The sequence below is a fragment of the Trichomycterus rosablanca genome, chromosome 27 (assembly GCF_030014385.1).
Source record: "Trichomycterus rosablanca isolate fTriRos1 chromosome 27, fTriRos1.hap1, whole genome shotgun sequence".
NCBI classification, from domain to species: domain Eukaryota; kingdom Metazoa; phylum Chordata; class Actinopteri; order Siluriformes; family Trichomycteridae; genus Trichomycterus; species Trichomycterus rosablanca.
This window is the reverse complement of record NC_086014.1, coordinates 4,163,047-4,180,297: the sequence shown is the minus strand read 5'-3', so window position 1 is coordinate 4,180,297 and position 17,251 is coordinate 4,163,047. Positions and strand designations below refer to the sequence as shown.

The 17,251-nt window shown below is 38.6% G+C and overlaps 1 protein-coding gene across 1 annotated transcript in view; it reads left to right on the top strand.

Moving 5' to 3' along the window:
- mybpc3 (myosin binding protein C3) overlaps positions 1-17,251 on the top strand; it is a 30,253-nt gene that overhangs the window by 2,001 nt on the left and 11,001 nt on the right. Inside the window, exons 2-21 of the mRNA XM_062989600.1 lie at positions 2,450-2,656; positions 2,741-2,818; positions 3,250-3,398; positions 3,524-3,641; positions 3,961-4,009; positions 4,370-4,414; positions 6,421-6,477; positions 7,925-8,088; positions 8,265-8,397; positions 8,574-8,576; positions 9,225-9,349; positions 9,451-9,556; positions 11,274-11,440; positions 12,927-13,092; positions 13,326-13,432; positions 13,536-13,565; positions 13,719-13,858; positions 16,022-16,181; positions 16,710-16,814; positions 16,896-17,084. Of these exons, the coding sequence (XP_062845670.1) occupies positions 2,450-2,656; positions 2,741-2,818; positions 3,250-3,398; positions 3,524-3,641; positions 3,961-4,009; positions 4,370-4,414; positions 6,421-6,477; positions 7,925-8,088; positions 8,265-8,397; positions 8,574-8,576; positions 9,225-9,349; positions 9,451-9,556; positions 11,274-11,440; positions 12,927-13,092; positions 13,326-13,432; positions 13,536-13,565; positions 13,719-13,858; positions 16,022-16,181; positions 16,710-16,814; positions 16,896-17,084 (2,298 nt within the window). The remainder of the gene's footprint in view (positions 1-2,449; positions 2,657-2,740; positions 2,819-3,249; positions 3,399-3,523; positions 3,642-3,960; positions 4,010-4,369; positions 4,415-6,420; positions 6,478-7,924; positions 8,089-8,264; positions 8,398-8,573; positions 8,577-9,224; positions 9,350-9,450; positions 9,557-11,273; positions 11,441-12,926; positions 13,093-13,325; positions 13,433-13,535; positions 13,566-13,718; positions 13,859-16,021; positions 16,182-16,709; positions 16,815-16,895; positions 17,085-17,251) is intronic.

Genomic DNA, 17,251 nt, shown 5'->3' with positions numbered 1-17,251 from the left:
TGGGAGTACTGGAACTATGATAAATCAATCTCTTGTGCATTTATTGTTAACCAAACTGAAACTGCTCTTGTGTGTCAAATGTGTAAAAATACAGTTTAACCATCCAAAAGTACAACATAAATTAGCCGGCTTAAACATCTACAGTCTGGCTTGTGTTGTGTTTGGAAGTTGTACATTTATTTGACATTTATTTTACATTTATTTGGGGACAGTGGTAGCCTAGTGGGTAGAGCTTTGGGCTATCGACCGGAAGATTGGCGGTTCAAATCCAGGCTCTGCTATGCAGCCACTGTTGGGTCCTTGAGCAAGACCTTTAACCCTGTCTGCTCCAGGGGTGCCGTACGATGGCTGACCCTGCGCTCTGACCCCAGCTTCCAAACAAGCTAGGATATGCAAAGAAAGAATGTCATTGTACTGTACAACTGTATATATGACAAATAAAGTATATCTTCTTCTATCTTCTATTTTACACCACTATGTTAGCTTTGTATTTGAATAATTCATTCAGATAGTAGCTTCTGTAGTTATCTTCCCAAGTACCATTGTATCCTCTTAAGATCACTATCAAACTTTATTTAAGGCCATTAAGCACTCTAGCTCTTTTTAAAGGATGCTCGCTAATTTAGTAATTGATGGTCTAATAAACCCCAGGCTTTAGTGCTTTAAAGAGAGCAAGGGCAGGGATAACTCCAATGGCCCTGAGACAGGAAGCTTTTAAAAGAGGGAAAAAAACTGTGTTAAGTGAAGGCTAGTTTTGGCCAACGTAACAGTTTCATATGTGATCAATCACACTATAATACTTTCTAAATAATGCTTTCAAAAGTTTTTTTTTATGCATATCCTGTTATAGAAACTTCATGTAAATAAGTGCAACTTTCTACACCCCTCTCTACCCCAACCGTTCCTGCCCTCTTTAGTATCTGCCTTCGTTACGAAACCTAAAAGTCAGACCGTTGAGGTTGGAGCCACAGTGATATTCGAAGTGCAGACCGAGAAATCAAATGCTAAAGTAAGATGGCAACGAGAGGATAAAGACATCACAGCCAGTTACAAATACACTATAGCGTCAAATGGCACCAACCACTCGCTCACCATAAACAGTGTCGCATCTGAAGATGCAGCGGGATATGCTGTTATTGCCTCGGGCTCAAAAGTCAAATTTGAGCTCAAGATCAAAGAAGCACAAGGTGGGTCAGTTTTAGGACAGTTTGACACTTGTGCTCAGTTTTGGATCCTAATGACACTTTTGGCGTCTTTGCACCTGCTTTAATTTTTGCACCAGCTTAACCCTGTTTGATTGTGACACTTCATGGCTTTTACGGTTACACTGCACTTGGTTTCAAGCACTTGAGGTTGGATTTACGGACACAAATCATTCTCAGAGTTGGCGTCGACTTCAGATCAAGCCCCCTCATAAGTATAACGAGCATCTTCCAGCATGGGTTTACACTAAACATTGATGACCTTCACCTCAGACTCTGGAGATTGCTTCTATGAGTGGCACTTGACAGTTTGAAGAGAGAGCTTTCATGGAAAAACTGATAGCCACAGTGTCAGCACTCTGACATATTTGTGGAATAAACACTTTAAACCCTGGGCTTTGTGTATGGGCTTCAAGACTGCCAGGATCCCAGGTTGGATTGTAATGAAATAAAAGTTTTTAGAATACGTACAGCAGCATGTGTTTTAAATTGATACATTTGGCATTTTTACCCATTAATCTACACCCTATTAGTTTTTAGAAAAATACCCCAACTCTCGTATTCACAAAAGTGTTCAGACCCTTAATTTAAGACTTTAAAGAAACCCTATAGACCACAATTACAGCTGCAAGTACAGTTTAAAAAAAAAAAAAAAAACATGTCTACATGCTTTACATGGATACTAAGCACTATACACTTGAGTGTTGTTCTGGCTGTATGCTTTGGGCCATTGTCAAGTAAAAAAGGTGTCAGTCCGGTCTGATCCTTGCATTGGCCATGCTAACCCCTGTCCACTGTCAACAGCATCTACAATAGACAGGAGTTAAAGGTATCATTCTGATACCAGAAACTTTAGGACATCTTGTGGAGTCCATGCTTCGACAGGTCAGAGCTGTTTTGACAGCATAATGATCAAACAAGACCATTTTCCAAACAAGATTAATTGACATTTTACAATACCATCTGCTCTGTTCACTGGCAAATAGATGTTTAAAGTCACCAGTCACGAAAATTAATTTAGTATTATGATTGCATATTCATGAGGCCACCGTGGGAGTCAAAGCAATTTCAGAGCCATATCAAATCAAATTAGAAATTATATGTTGCAGTAAAATGTATGAATCCTCTTTTAGCACCAATTAACTGTGTATACATTATCCCCCTCGCACTTTGTTACATGACACCCAGACAGTTCATTGTCGATTTAATTTAAAGCAAGCTATGATAGTTTTTATAATGTTCTGCAGCCAAAGCACCTCTGAAGGATGCTGCAAAGAAAGCTGGAAAAGATACAACTCCAGCAGCAGAGGAGACCCTACCAAAAACAGCCCCCCCAGCTGATGAACCATCAGATGCCCCTGCAGAAACCCCTGCTCCATCTGAACCTCCTGCCCCAACTCCAGACCACCCTTCAGAGACCAATGGTCATGCTCCGGACACTGGAGATCATGACGGTAAATGACTTTCCATCGTCTTTATTTCCACAACCACTACTGATGGGATTACTAACGGTGCTGCTACATTATTTTCTCTATCAGAAAATCAACCACCTGACACGAGGCAGGACCTGACCGGGCTCTTTACAGAGAAGCCTAAAAGCGGAGAGGTGACCGTGGGTGAGTGAAGATTACTTTTGATCACATAACTATGCAAAGCCAATTCGACTGTCATGCTGAATAATCAGGTTAGATTTCAACTGTAGTCCTGTTTTACACTCTGATGATTGATTGGAGGATAATTTGCTGTTGGCACCCAAGTGCCGCAGCGATCTATTACACCAGCCCACCACTGCTGAGATCCAGGTTTAAAAAATCTCAGCAGTACTATGAGCCAGCTGGGTGTCTACACAGACATAATTGGCTATGTCTGGGGTGGCCAAAGCCCTGTGATGGATCGGCGCCCTGGCCAGGGTATTCCTGCTGTGGAATCTGATACTGTTAGAAAATATACATTTAAAAGGTTATAATGAGACACTAAGAGATGGGTGGGAAAACAGTACTACAACACAGTGCTAGAATACGAAAGTGTTTTTTTTTTCCTTCTGTAGGTGAGAATATCACCTTTGTGGCAAAAGTATGTGCTGCCTCCCTGCTGAAGAAGCCTTCGGTCAAGTGGTTCAAAGGAAAATGGATGGACCTGGCTAGCAAGTCAGGAAAACACCTGCAGCTCAAAGAGCTTTATGACCGCAACACCAAGGTGCGTAATGACACACTAACCGAAAGTGTTAAATAAATGATAAAGTTTGATAAAGAAAAATGGATTCAAAGGAACAACATGGATCAAATTGTAAGAAAAAAAACTCTCCCTTTGTGATTTTGCAGACGTTTACCTTCGAGATACACATCATCGGAGCCAAAGCTAACTTTGCTGGAGGATACAGATGTGAAGTGTCATCAAGAGACAAGTTTGACAGCTGTAATTTTGACTTGACTGTGCACGGTGAGCACTTTTACAGCAGCATAGTAATCCAATATCCAAAACTTGATGTGTTTTTATTAATGTGCCTTTATTACAGTCATTTCAGCATGACTATAGATGCATTATAAAGTAAGAATAAGAAGGTTACTGTGCACATAAAACAAAAACATAATCACAGTTACAGAGTACAGGGGAGAGAATGTTAGCCTAGCATTACCTGTAAGAGCCAATCCAATGTAGGCAGATATCTAAGAGGTTACCGACCAAAAGGCACAGGTAAGATACACATAAATAAGAAATGAATAGAAACTGGCTGATTGTTTTTTTTCTGTCCTTATAGAGGTTCAGGCAGTAGAGGGGTTTGATATTCGAGCAGCATTCAGGCGCACGTAAGTGGTACTTATTTACTTTTTAAAGTTCTGTTATTGTTATCTAATGGGGCATTAAACTGCCCCTACTATCAATTATAAAGAAGGGAAAATGATGTAAACCCAGATTCTGATACTGATAACTAATAATTGCTTATGTGAGCTGATTTGTTAGTTAGTTAGTTAGCATGTATACATGTGGCTTTGAGTAAAGGCCAATGGCCCTTATTTATCAACGTTCTCAGACCAGACTGTGATTAAAGTATTTCCTTTTTAATGTATCTGTATTAATTTGTGCCTGTTTGTTTGGATTTATGCAAAATACTGCATAAAAGTTCAAATGTTTAATTATCTTATGATTTGAACGTATTGATCACTCAGGAGCATATCAGCAGGCGGTAAGAAGAACATGGGAGGACATGGCAGGTAGCTCATGGGGTTTGTTGCAATGGCACAGGGCATCTTCATTCACTTAAGATCATTAAAATATCTCTTACCAAAAGGAGAGGTTTTTGTTTTGGTCTCTGTCCTTTAATGCCCTCTTTGTGTTTCTTTCCCTTTCATCTGATTCCCTGTTTTCTTATATTCACTTATGTCTTACATTCTGAGATTAAAGGAGATTTGGCTCTTATCTTTGATCTCTATTCCCATCTGAGTCACTCTAGTAGAATAACCTCCAGACTTGCCTAAAATCTTCTTTTCTCTCCCTCTTACTCCCCATCGTCTTATTCTTCGGCGAGGACAGAGCTTACCCTCCTTATTGGATTTAGAGAAGTTTTGGACCATTAAGTGAATATGGTTTCCCTATCCACTGATCTCTACAGGTGCAGTTCCAGTGACTAAGAGGCTGATTAGTATAAAACAGCACGTATCCCAAGGGACAGAAGATTAAATAGCAATACAGCCATTGCTGGTATTACAGTTAATGCTGCTAAGTCTGCTAAGTCTAGTTAATGCTAGAATCTGATATGAAATACAGCTGTGGGGAAAAGGTTTGAGAACCCTTTGGAATGACCTGGATTTTATCATGTCCTCTTATCTTTATCTAACAATGCATTACTTTACATATTAATTATTATTTATTCAAATGATTACACATGAATATCACATGATAATAGTATTAAACAACCTTCCTTTAGCAGCAAATAAAGCTTTCTGTTTTTTTATGTGGAAATCAAGAGCAAATATTCATAAAGCCGGATCTCAGAGGTGACGGGCTATAGTGTAATAACCCTGCTCTGTGGTAAATTATGTTAGCCCACTACTGCTGGGATCCAGGGTTTGAATCCCCACCTGGTTGGGTGTCTACATGCAGACATGACTGACTATGTCTGAGGGAGTGATGGCTGAGGCCTCGCGATGGATTAGCATCCTTTCTGATATGTGTTACTGCTTTGTGTCAGTGATTGTATGGAAACTGGAGCCACTGCAACCCTGATGATGAAATTAAATTATTGCGGTAATTAAAATAAAGATCAGAGAACATTACATGGGTAATAAATCCAGGTCATATTTAAGGGTAGGCAAACCCTTCTTTAGTAGTATGTTTAACTACTAACGATCTCTTTGACTGTGACTGACACTTTGTAAAAATCAGTGGAGTCATTTGCACAAATGCGTTCTTTTTAGCATGTCATTTTTTTCCAAACACTGTCATTTAGAAAAGTCTGAGCTCTCACCTTTGATTTCCATCACCAAAGAACTCATCCATCATCATCCAGCACTCAAAGCAAAAATTGTATAGAGCGCTTCTTAGTATTTTGTCATTATGAAGACAATATCAACGATCATTTCATTTGGTTAACAATGACAAACAAATCTGCTGAACAATGTGCTTTTATGCATTGGTAGAATCAGTGTATTGCTATACATATATAGCTTGCTATAAGGTCATTTTGTGTGCCACATTCTTTCAAAACAAAAAAATCTACTTTTTGTTTTGTATTCATCAGTGTATCCTACACAGGACCTAACAACAATGTTAATGAAACTGTTGTAATGATACACTCGGTTCAACATTTTTACCCTAATCTTCATCCACCATCTTCATCAGTTGAGTGTTTACCATGTTTATCATTTTGACAGTGATGATCGTGATTGAACCTGTTTACATAAACTTACTTATAACAGAAGCCTTTTAATTGAGAGTAGTAATGTGGATGAGACTTAATATGAAAATGTCGATATGAAAATGTGTATAATATCCTTGGCATAATTGGTGCCATAACAGAACTGGCACTAACAGAAATAAAGCCTACAAAAATGATATCCATGTCTAAATGTATTAACTCCTTAAGCTAACCTTGGTTTTCCGTTAATTAAATAAGTAAATTTGAAGTAAACAGTAGTCAGTCATGAAGTTAGAACAGAAGAAGTCGTTTCATTGTCTTTATGCTGTCCATGTTTTTTGGTTGATAATTTTTCCACTGCAGTAGCACAGATGCAGGTGATGCAGGAGAGCTGGACTTCAGTGGTTTACTTAAAAAGAGGTGAGTCTCCTTATATCAGCTGATATGGTCAATTATTCTTCCAAATATTTAAACTATCTCTTCTCCCTGGGGTTTTTCTTCTACAGTTTAATGGCTCAGTTCACCTGAATCATTGTAGCACCTCAGTAGATTGTCAATTGATTTCTATATTCTCTCTACAAAAGTGCTTTCGGTGAACTGATCAATTCAGTTTGTGCATGAACCTAGTCTGTCATTACAGTCATCAAATAATTTTCATTTCTTACAAAATCTCATTGCCTGATCATTACTGTGACTAATGTCTCGCTCATGTGTTTTGTTGTTTTTGCTACTTTCTTACTCTTCTTGTGTGTGGTCTTCGATTGTAGAGAGTAAGTGTTTGTACCACTGCACGTGAGCCTGGTTTCTCATTTGCATGAAGTTTGCTCACGTTCATGCCAAGCTGGCATAGTTTTTTCTATGCTGCTTACTAATCACTGCTCACAATTCTTAATCTTCCAGTCCTGGAGAGGGCACCATCAATTAGGCACTTACTACATAACACAGGCAATGACATTTAGGTGCACAGTTGTATAATTCGCTTGCCCACCACTGTAAAGAGGTCAAGGTTTTGAATTTGAATCTCATCAGTGCTTTCGACCTGGCCAGGCATCCAACATGCACAGTTGACCGTGCCTAAGGAAAGAAGGCTAAGTGGGTTTCACTGGAACAACCTCAAGTGGTAGATGATATATGGCGGGTATATAACTTTCCGTACGAGATACGTACTGGAATCCAAGGTTCGAAACAGTCACCACATCCTTTACATTACATTCAGTCCTTGAACTAATATTGTGGACCACCAAAGACTTACATTCACTTTGCATCAATATGGGTCACATTATTGTTTATGTTCAAATTCCATTATTCACATACGTATATGCACTTAAACTGATCCCACAAATCTAATATGCACAATATGTACACCAGACTTCATCAATAACACACAACTGCCCTTTCATTTCTGTTTAGCAAACAATGACAGCAATTGAACTATATGAATATATAAATGTCTATTTTACTGCCTTATTTTAAGACTTAGTACTCAACGTCGAATGTAAAAACTGGTACAAGCTGTCACTTAAAACTGAAGGCATTTTATACAGCACATTTATTAATGAATTAGACAGGCTAGCCTGACAAGTGCTTCGCTCTGTTGCTGGGCTGTTGAATTGTGTGCACTAACTTGATGTGGTTTGTCTTGTCATGCCTTGGGTTCTGATTCTGAATAAGCGCAGCAGTTTCATAAAAGGTGGCCAACGGTAAGATTTTATTTGCAACCGTGTTTTCTAATTCTCCTCCTGCCTTGCTATCAGCTATATGCTTATAATTATGTGCAATTAATTCAGTCTGCAACTTCAAGCTTAAATCAGCTTTAGCTGACAAACATTACAGAATTTGAACCTAAAACCCAATGTTTTGAACACAGCATGGTCCATGTAAGCAACAAGCCTGACGTGGATGTGTGGGATATCCTTCATGCCGCTCCCCCCTCAGAGTACGAGAAGATCGCTTTCCAGTACGGTATCACAGACCTGAGGGGTATGCTTAAGAGACTGAAGAAGATGAAAAAGGAAGAGAAAAAGAGTGCAGGTTTGTGTTAAGCTCATAGTCTTTTAAAAGCTCAATTGTTTATCAATGTGTCATTAAATAAAAAAAAATCCAGAGTACACCACCAAATCAAAGCCTAAATTATTAATAAAATAATTCAGATCAGCAATTCAAATAATTCAGATTAGCAATATATTAGCCTTTCTTTTGTTTCACAGCTTTCCTTAAAAAGCTGGACCCAGCATATCAGGTTGAAAAGGGACACAAGATCAAGCTACAGATTGAAGTGGCTAATCCTGATGCAGAAGTAAAATGGCTAAAAAATGGACAGGAAATCCATCCAACAGGAAGGTCAGATGATGCTCAGTATTTTATTTTGAAGTTTTACATGAAGTTAAGACTCATCCAGCCACAGTAAAAATGCAAATAACTCTCTTTCTTTTTCTGTCTTTATCTTTGCTTTTTCAAATGATACTGATTTAATGGACGGACGTACCATTCTGCTTATCGATGACCAAAACTCAAAGCAAGTGAGTGGCTCCGGCTGGCCTGTGCATGCAAGTGTGTGAATGTGACAAGCTGTCAAAAGGCATGCTGGTGATTCAATAGCAGAAGCATGCAAGAGCAACACTTCAATGACAGCGTGTTATTTTTATTTTTACCCCATTTTTATCCTTATTTAATCAGTCTGTTCCTACTCACTAACTGTGGCATGACGATTATTAACATACAGGGTGGAGAGTTGAAAAGCCAGCCATCCTCTCTTTTTCTAATTGCAGCTATTGAAAGATTATTGGAATATTAGAGTTCCAGAAAACAGGGCCCATTAGGCTCTTTTGGACTCCCAGACACAGATGTTATAGATGGTACTATTGAGGTTTAAACACATAATCTCATAATAAGAATAATAGAACAACCCCAACTGTTGTGTTGTGCCAGTTGCAAGCCTTGTGATTTAAATATTAGTGCTTGCATATAGATTCTTCATCTATTTAACCGACAGTTTCATTATTGGTTCAAACTGGTCCCACATTTAACAATTTGTAACAATTTACAAATAGCAGTTTGGATCAAAAGTTAAGGTTATGTTGGGAGTTATACTGGGTAACAGTTAGGGTTGTTTGAATTTCTATAAAGTGCACGTCCAAACTCCCACTGATTGTTCTCGCTATTTTTAGGTACATCTTTGAGAGTGTGGGCAACAAACGCTTTCTCACTATCAATAACTGTTCTCTGGCTGACGATGCTGCCTACACCTGTGTGGTGGGAGAAGAAAAGAGTTTCACCGAGCTGTTTGTAAAAGGTATTCGGCGAGGGACAGTGCAGATTTGGCTATCATTAAAAGAACTTAGTTAAGTGCACAGTCTTAATACATTTCTGAAGTTTCATATGGATCTCTTTCAGAGCCTCCGGTGCTGATTCTGCGCAACCTTGAGGATCAGATGGCCATGAAAGGTGACAGAGTAGAGTTTGAGTGTGAGGTCTCAGAGGAAGGAGCCCAGGTCAAATGGTAAGTACTCAATGTACGACCAATACACATACAGTTCCGTAGCACCACACATTACCTTCTCCCTAGCATGCCACTGCAAAATTATTATAACAATCTCATTTACCCAGCACCTCTCTTACATTCATGGTCACTTTTAAAACCATTTAATCAATTTCAAACATAATTTTAGAACAATAAAAACCAAAAGCAAAAAAGGAGGCTGGTTTAGTCCTGTCAAAGTTTGAACCAGTGGCTGAAACGGTCCAGCCATTAGAAGGTGCACTAGTCAGTGTGCTCTCAGTGCAGGTCCCAAGCCTGGACAAAAATAGGATGGTTGTGTTCAAGTATGTATAAAATTCTAGCCAGTGCATTGCTGTAATTCGTGCCTCTGCTATTTTCATGGAAAGTGTGCAACAAGAAAAACAGCCCCATTAGAGGTTAACAAACTCAGGCAGTTCTGCCATTAGTCGATGATATAAGTTCACATTTTCATAAAGCTCACAATCTAAACAACAGTTTGCAGTTAATGCACATAAGTAATAACCAGTACAAAATTACCAAAAAAGGTGAAAGGCCAGTAATGATTGATTGCAGAGGCATAACATTCTTCAAATGTCCAGAAGATGGCATGCATGTCCTTTGCTAAGCATCTACCAGACTTTGGCTAACCTAACCCCCCTGATGGAGAGGGTACTGCGAGCGTATGTGCCCTTAAAAATGAATGAGTGAATGAGCCATGGTTTCACCTGAACCAGATCCAAGGCTGTATATCACCCAGCAGCTCAATTATCAGCGATCTGAACAGGTCATGCCAGTCTTTTAGCACGTCGGCAGTGCCCTCTACCAAAATAAAAAAAGTCACTATTGGTTCATGGCAACTGCTTTTCTTGTCCCAAAGCTACATACTCGGACTAGGACTGCAAGTGTTCCGGGGGACACTATAAAATGATATGCATGAATAGATACTATATGGAGAGTAAATAAGGAATAATCAAGGTCAGTTTAAACACATCACAAGTCATTGTTTTAAATGCCTACCCATGAGGCCTATTTATTTAACAATGACAAAGAGTCATGAGTGCTAATAAATCAAAGCTTGAATTAGTTTTATGGGCTGAAATGTGAGGAGATTTTTATGACCATTAAGTCACAGTCTAAAATGGTTATATTTTCAACCAGTGCAGAATGTCCTGTCTTTAATGACATGTTTATGGTTCAGTTTATGTTGCAATACAGTTAATAATAATGTTTTACTACAGTACTTCATTGTATGCTATTAAAGGCTGTTTTTTCAAGGGATGATGAGTGCTTTGTGACGAAGCCACCACGACTATCCCCACACCTGAGATTATATGTGCTGAATTCAAATGCAGGAGACCTAACCAAGGCAGAACAAAAAGTAACTCAAAAAGCCACACAAAAAAAGAAAGGAAAACAACAATGAACTGACAAAACATATGAAAATAATACAACTTTAGGAGTAAATGAAATAAAATCAAACTATAAGCCGCAGCCTGAAGTGAGATTCAATAATAGCCAGACAGGCAACCATATTGCAGGAGCAGAATACAAAACAACTGGCATCCACTGTTGGGTTACAGCTCAAATGCTCACCAGCAAGCCAAACCTGGGAACTTACATAACCTTAAACTTCTTAAAACTTCTACCAACAATGATAATTAAAACTAAAGTGAAGTTTTTAAGAAGTCAGTTTTTAAACCGTAATCGTTTTTTCCAGGGAAAAAGATGGAGTGGAGCTTACTCGAGATGAATCCTTCAAGTATCGCTTCAAAAAAGATGGTTCCAAGCACGTACTCATCATAAACGATGTCACCAAAGAGGATTGTGGCCACTACCAGGTGAAGACCAATGGAGGTCAATCTATGGCTGAGCTCATGGTGCAGGGTAAGAGTTCTATTTTAGTCCAAGCATCTATTATACAGAAAATACTAAACACAAGAAAAACAGATTTACACTGTTGGCAAGACGTCTAAAAAAAACTAAACTGAGTTAAAGTTGAGATATTATGATTGATATCTCAATCCTTATAAAGACTTTGAGTTGATGGACCCTTAAAGCCATTTGTCAGTCAAAGAATATGCATGACAAGCCATGTGTCAATCAAGACAGCCAAGACAGCCGTCCAAAATAAGCTCTCAGAATCTCACTGGGTATTTTTCTATCTCTATCTCCTTTAAAACCCGCCTCTTCATGGCCCTGTCACTCAAAAATCACCTCTGTTGTCAGTTCAGTACAGATGGCTGACAGCCCCATAGCACAAGGTTACAGCACAAATGCCAGCTATTGTTAGCCTGGAGGTCCATATATTTTAACCGAGCAGGTGACTGTTTCATGCTACCTAACACAATTGTACTTTAGTCTGTATCAGAGAATATGTGTACACAGACTAATCTTTATTTCCCTCTGTTTTTGCTCTCTATCTTCTCTCACTGGAATAAATATTGCTTTGATACCAATCTGTCTGTCTCTACACTCGTGATTTGGTTAAAATATTGTTTGTTGTATGTAGCTGTTTAAAACGCTACCAGCTTAACCATAGGTGCCTGATGTGCTGCCTCTCCATGCACATTCTCTATCTTCATAAACCCATTCAAAGTCTCACTTCCTGTATGGATCATTTTAAAGCAATCTGATCCATGTCTTCCTTTTAGAGCTGCCAGTGTTTGCTTTAGCTAGATGGTTAATCAAACAGATAAGGTGCCAAGCAGAGCTGAGCCGCTGCCAGACTGCTAGCACTCCCAAGTACCCTTGCTTTTTTAATATTCCAGCCCTACATTAGCTTTGAGTGAGTCTGTTTGACTAAAGCAACTTTCACTCTATCATGCAGTTATGTTCATTTTCTAACAGAATTGAACATTTTTCTAACCCCATACGTCAGCCAGTATATTAGTAAATCCTTATTGGATATAATCAGCTTAGCTGTTTTGGCACAGGCTTCTAACAGCTGTTTAAATGTCGCTCAGCAAGGGACTGATGTTTTCTTTAGTGAGCAGTAAAGGTTGTATCAGAAATAAAAGAGCTTGGGGGCAAGTCTAAGATGTAATGTGTAGCGCTGATATAAACAGACCCTAAATCTGCAGATAACTTATGTAACAGTATATTGCATATTGGTTTTATTTAAAACCTTTGTAGTTAAAAAAATTTTGGCAGTACCAGACTGTCTGCTGGCTGTTAATGATAAAAGCACTAAAGTTAAATGTGATACAAAAAAATGGAAAGACATCTGGATTTTGAAAAATTCCACCACTACTCAAGGGTAATATTAGGAGAGTAAGACTAATTGGGTCTCTTTCTTCATTTTTTGGTTTTGGCACTTGAGTTAAGGTCTTGTCTGTAAATGCTGTGCTACAATTTGACTTCTGCCCTATAGAGAAAGACCTGGAGGTGTATCAGAGCATTGCAGACCTGACAGTAAAAGCGAAGGAAGAAGCAGTTTTTAAGTGTGAGGTGTCGGATGAAAATGTCAAAGGAATCTGGTACAAAAATGGTGTAGAGGTTAAGCCTGATGCCAGAACCCACATCACACACATTGGACGGTAAGACCTCACAATGATAGTATAAACATAACCCTAAATCTAACCCTAAACCTAACCCTAACCTAACCCTAAACCTAACCCAACCCTAACCCTAACCCTAACCCAACCCTAAACCTAACCCTAACCCTAAACCTAACCCAACCCTTACCCTAAACCTAACCCAACCCTAAAGCCTAACCCTAAAAACCCAAAATTGTGCACTTTCTAACAGTAACAGTTGTCACCTTTTTCAGGATTCATAAGCTCACTATTGATGACGTGCGTCCAGAGGATGAAGGAGACTACACCTTTGTTCCTGAAGGCTATGCATTTAACCTTTCCGCCAAACTTAACTTCTTGGGTACGTAAGATCCACATTTGTAATATACTGGTTAGAAATCTCACAGCCTATTTAACATCTTCACAGTTTTATTCATTCATTATTGTTTTTTATGTGTTTTCAGAGGTGAAGATTGACTTTGTCCCTCGTCAAGGTAGGAATCGTTTACACCATGATACGTTAAGAGATAACAGGAAACGTACCTTACATTGTGATAAAGAGAAAAATACTGTCTTAAGCTGACTACTTGAATCTTACATGCTTTATACACACATTAAAGATCCTTTCATGCTGTTTTTTAATGTAGACCCTCCCAAAATCCACCTGGACTGCACGGGAAAAACTGCAGATTCTACAATTTTGGTGGTGGCTGGGAACAAGCTACGTCTGGACGTGCCAATCACTGGAGATCCCGCTCCCACTGTAGTTTGGACCAAGTCAGATAAGGTGGGGAAATGGTATTATTTTGAACATATCCCTACCTCGCAATAAGTGTTTGGTACTGTGTTTGAAGATCATTTTAATTCTATTTTTAATCTGAGGTCTATAGGTTTATTGTACCTTTAATTTTACTTTAATACTCACAATTAGTACTAGACAGTGAAAGAATCAGTTTACTAAACAAAGCACCTCAGATGGAATAAACAACCCCATATTAAGAATGAAATTTGTTGCTCGTGGGTGTAATCCATTATGCTCTACTTTAACACTGGGACAGGAGCTTTGGTACGAGGGCTTCTGACTTCAGTTCTAAAGCCCACACAGGTGAGTACGTTTCCCTCAGTAAGAGCTTCCATCAGTCACTTTCAGGAAGGTTTGTATTTGGGCAGGATGTTGAGACTTTGACCCCTCACCTCCTACTCTTAACAGTCTACCTGGTTGCTTCACCGCTTCTGATTTGCTTGTGTAGGATAAATCTAAAAATGGTCTGGAGGAAGGAAAACAGGAACCAACCTTCAGCTGGACTTTGAAGGATGGTGATGTGAGTTTTGGCCTTAAAACAATAAAACCACCACGATCTCTGGTCATTATGTGCACTCTTTGCATCATGCTGCCACTGCCATGAGCTTTTCTTATAAACGTTGGCTTTATTGTCTATTTGCTTCTGCAGTCACTGCATTGTGATACTGTTATTAAGCCTTGGCCCATTCTCATCTCTGGTCATACACAAGATTAATGGAAACATTCCATTATTAGGAATATATTTTGCTCTTATATTTTGTTAATGTAATTTTACCCCTTTGTTTTACTTATTTCTATTGGTGATGCCCCATTACTTGATTGTGGCTTGGTTTGGATTTGTTGGTAGAGAAATATTTCAGTGTTTTTAACCCAGTTAACATGCATGGTCCATTACCATGGATTATTATTTACATTTGTTTCCATGTACTTAAAAACGAACAATGAGATCTGTTTATCTGACTTTAGTAACATTTACAATCCATTATTTTAAATAAATGTGATTCACTATGTGATTCTGAAGTAAAATGACCAAAAAGGTGCCAATACTGGAATTTATGCTCCACATAGTAATATGTCATGAGAAAGGGGTTTTGGAAGGAAATTTGGTTGACCATTGTGTTTTAGAAAGAGAGACGTATTTAAAATCTTCTGTCAGAATGAATAATGAAACATTCATTATGTGTAACATTAAGTGTAAACGTAGCAATACAAATCTGTATTTGTAACGATTCTAGCCTCATTGTGCTCCTAGAGCTCCTGAGCTCCCAGAGCATGTGGAGTTTGTTTATGTGCCACGCCCTTAGCCTGTTTAGTTTGTTTAGCCTGATTAGCCTGTCTAGTCCTAGCTTAGTTAATGTATGTTTTGATTAATCATTAGCATAGGTTTCTCATGTGTTTAGTTAGCTTAGCATTGTTGCTTAGGTCTTGTGTTCATTTGTCTTTTGTAATTTGTCCTGTTTTGTTATTATTAAACATTTTGTTAATTACATCTCTGCGTGTGTCTGCCCCCTTGTCTCGTCATAGCCCATAAAGCGTTACAAAATCAGAGTGAAGATATTAGTTATTCATGTTTGTAGACTAAACATTTAATATGGATCAGTTAAGAAGCTTTTAATGACAATTAATAATAAACATAGCAAAATATATTGTATCAAACTTGAGTCATTTTATTACCATTGTTTAAGTACATGAATAGCATGGAAATAAAGGTTAAAAACATGAATATTTCTACAAGACTAATGCTAACCCAGTGGTTTCAGATCAGTACTTTGACATGAATGTAAAGCCTAAGCATACGGTAAACCTTGAAAACAAGTGTCATGGCCAAAATACTGAGTGCATCAGGTGAGCGCATGCTTTATATACCCAGTTTATGGAAAACGGTTTTCATAAATGGTGACATCAACCAATCACAGTAGGTAAGAAATAAATATAGCAAGGAATTAATATGCTGTATCAAGTGTAATACACATGCTCTTAATGTTCTCAGGTTTTTGCATTTGTTTGAACAGAAATCGAATGTTGACTTTTCTGTTCCGTTGCTTGGTTTGGGATTGGGACTGATCTTCTTTGCTGGATGTTGATTCTTAAAATTGGCTCTTTTTTTAACAAAAAGCAATAACTGTTCATTGGTGATTGTTTGACTAGGTATTGACGGATTCAGGTGGACGGGTCCATGTTGAAAGCACAAAGGGGCATTGCATCTTGACTGTTGAGGGGGCAGAACGTCAGGATGAAGGAGTGTACTCTGTTATTGTACGGAACCCAGCAGGAGAGGATACTGCTGACATTCATGTCAAAGTTGTGGGTGAGAAATATGCGCCCTTACCACACAAAAATTCAAACCTTTATATACTGCAAACCTACATATATTTACCACTATGCCACCTAAGCACCCTCTTTAGGTAATATTAGATTTTTTCTGATCATTTTATTCATAGTCCATTCCCTTAAACTATCTGGGACAACATTACATCAATGGATAAGTTACTGAACTATTACTGGTTCAATCCCCACCCTTAAGCAAGACTCTTAACCCTAAAACACTATAAATGTAAATTTCAGTCTCTAAACAGGCTTCTCTAAAAACACACAAACCCAGTCACTGCATCTTTTTAAACATCTGCACAAGCTACGCTATACAGTAGCTACTCAATACATCTATGCTTAAAAATGCCCATGATTTACTCGCGTCAAACTGACTAGTACGGCTTAAATGGCACCCTTTCAAACAAGACCTCTGAACAATGCCGAGAGTCATTCTGCTTTACTGCTGCACTTATTTTTGAGTGGTAGTTTTGCTCGTTATACATTAGTCTTGTGTAATTCTCCCTAGATGTACCAGACCCACCTCAGGCACCCAGAATCCTCAGTGTTGGAGAAGACTCCTGTATTGTCCAGTGGGACCCACCACTGTTTGATGGTGGCCAGCCAGTTTTGGGTATATGACTTAAATCCTATTATTTACTTGAATGAATTAATTAAACAAATGCTTAACCTTGTTATTAATCCTCTCTTTAAGGCTATGTGTTGGAGAGGAAGAAGAAAAAGAGCTACAGGTGGATGAGGCTGAACTTTGACCCCTATAAGGACACCACATTTGAGGCAAAGAGGATGATTGAAGGAATGGCCTATGAGATGCGAGTGTACGCTGTGAACAATATCGGCATGTCACGACCCAGTGCTGCCTCCCAGCCGTTTGTTCCTATTGGTGAGATTCAGTGCTTTGATTGATTTTTGGCTGTGGCTGTAGGGTACATATCATTTTAGGTATATCTAGCAAGAAGCCATTGAATATTCAGTTAGATTAATTAAACAATTAAAAACTTTATTGTTTGTATTTGACATGAAATATGTAGCCTCATAAACAACTAGAGC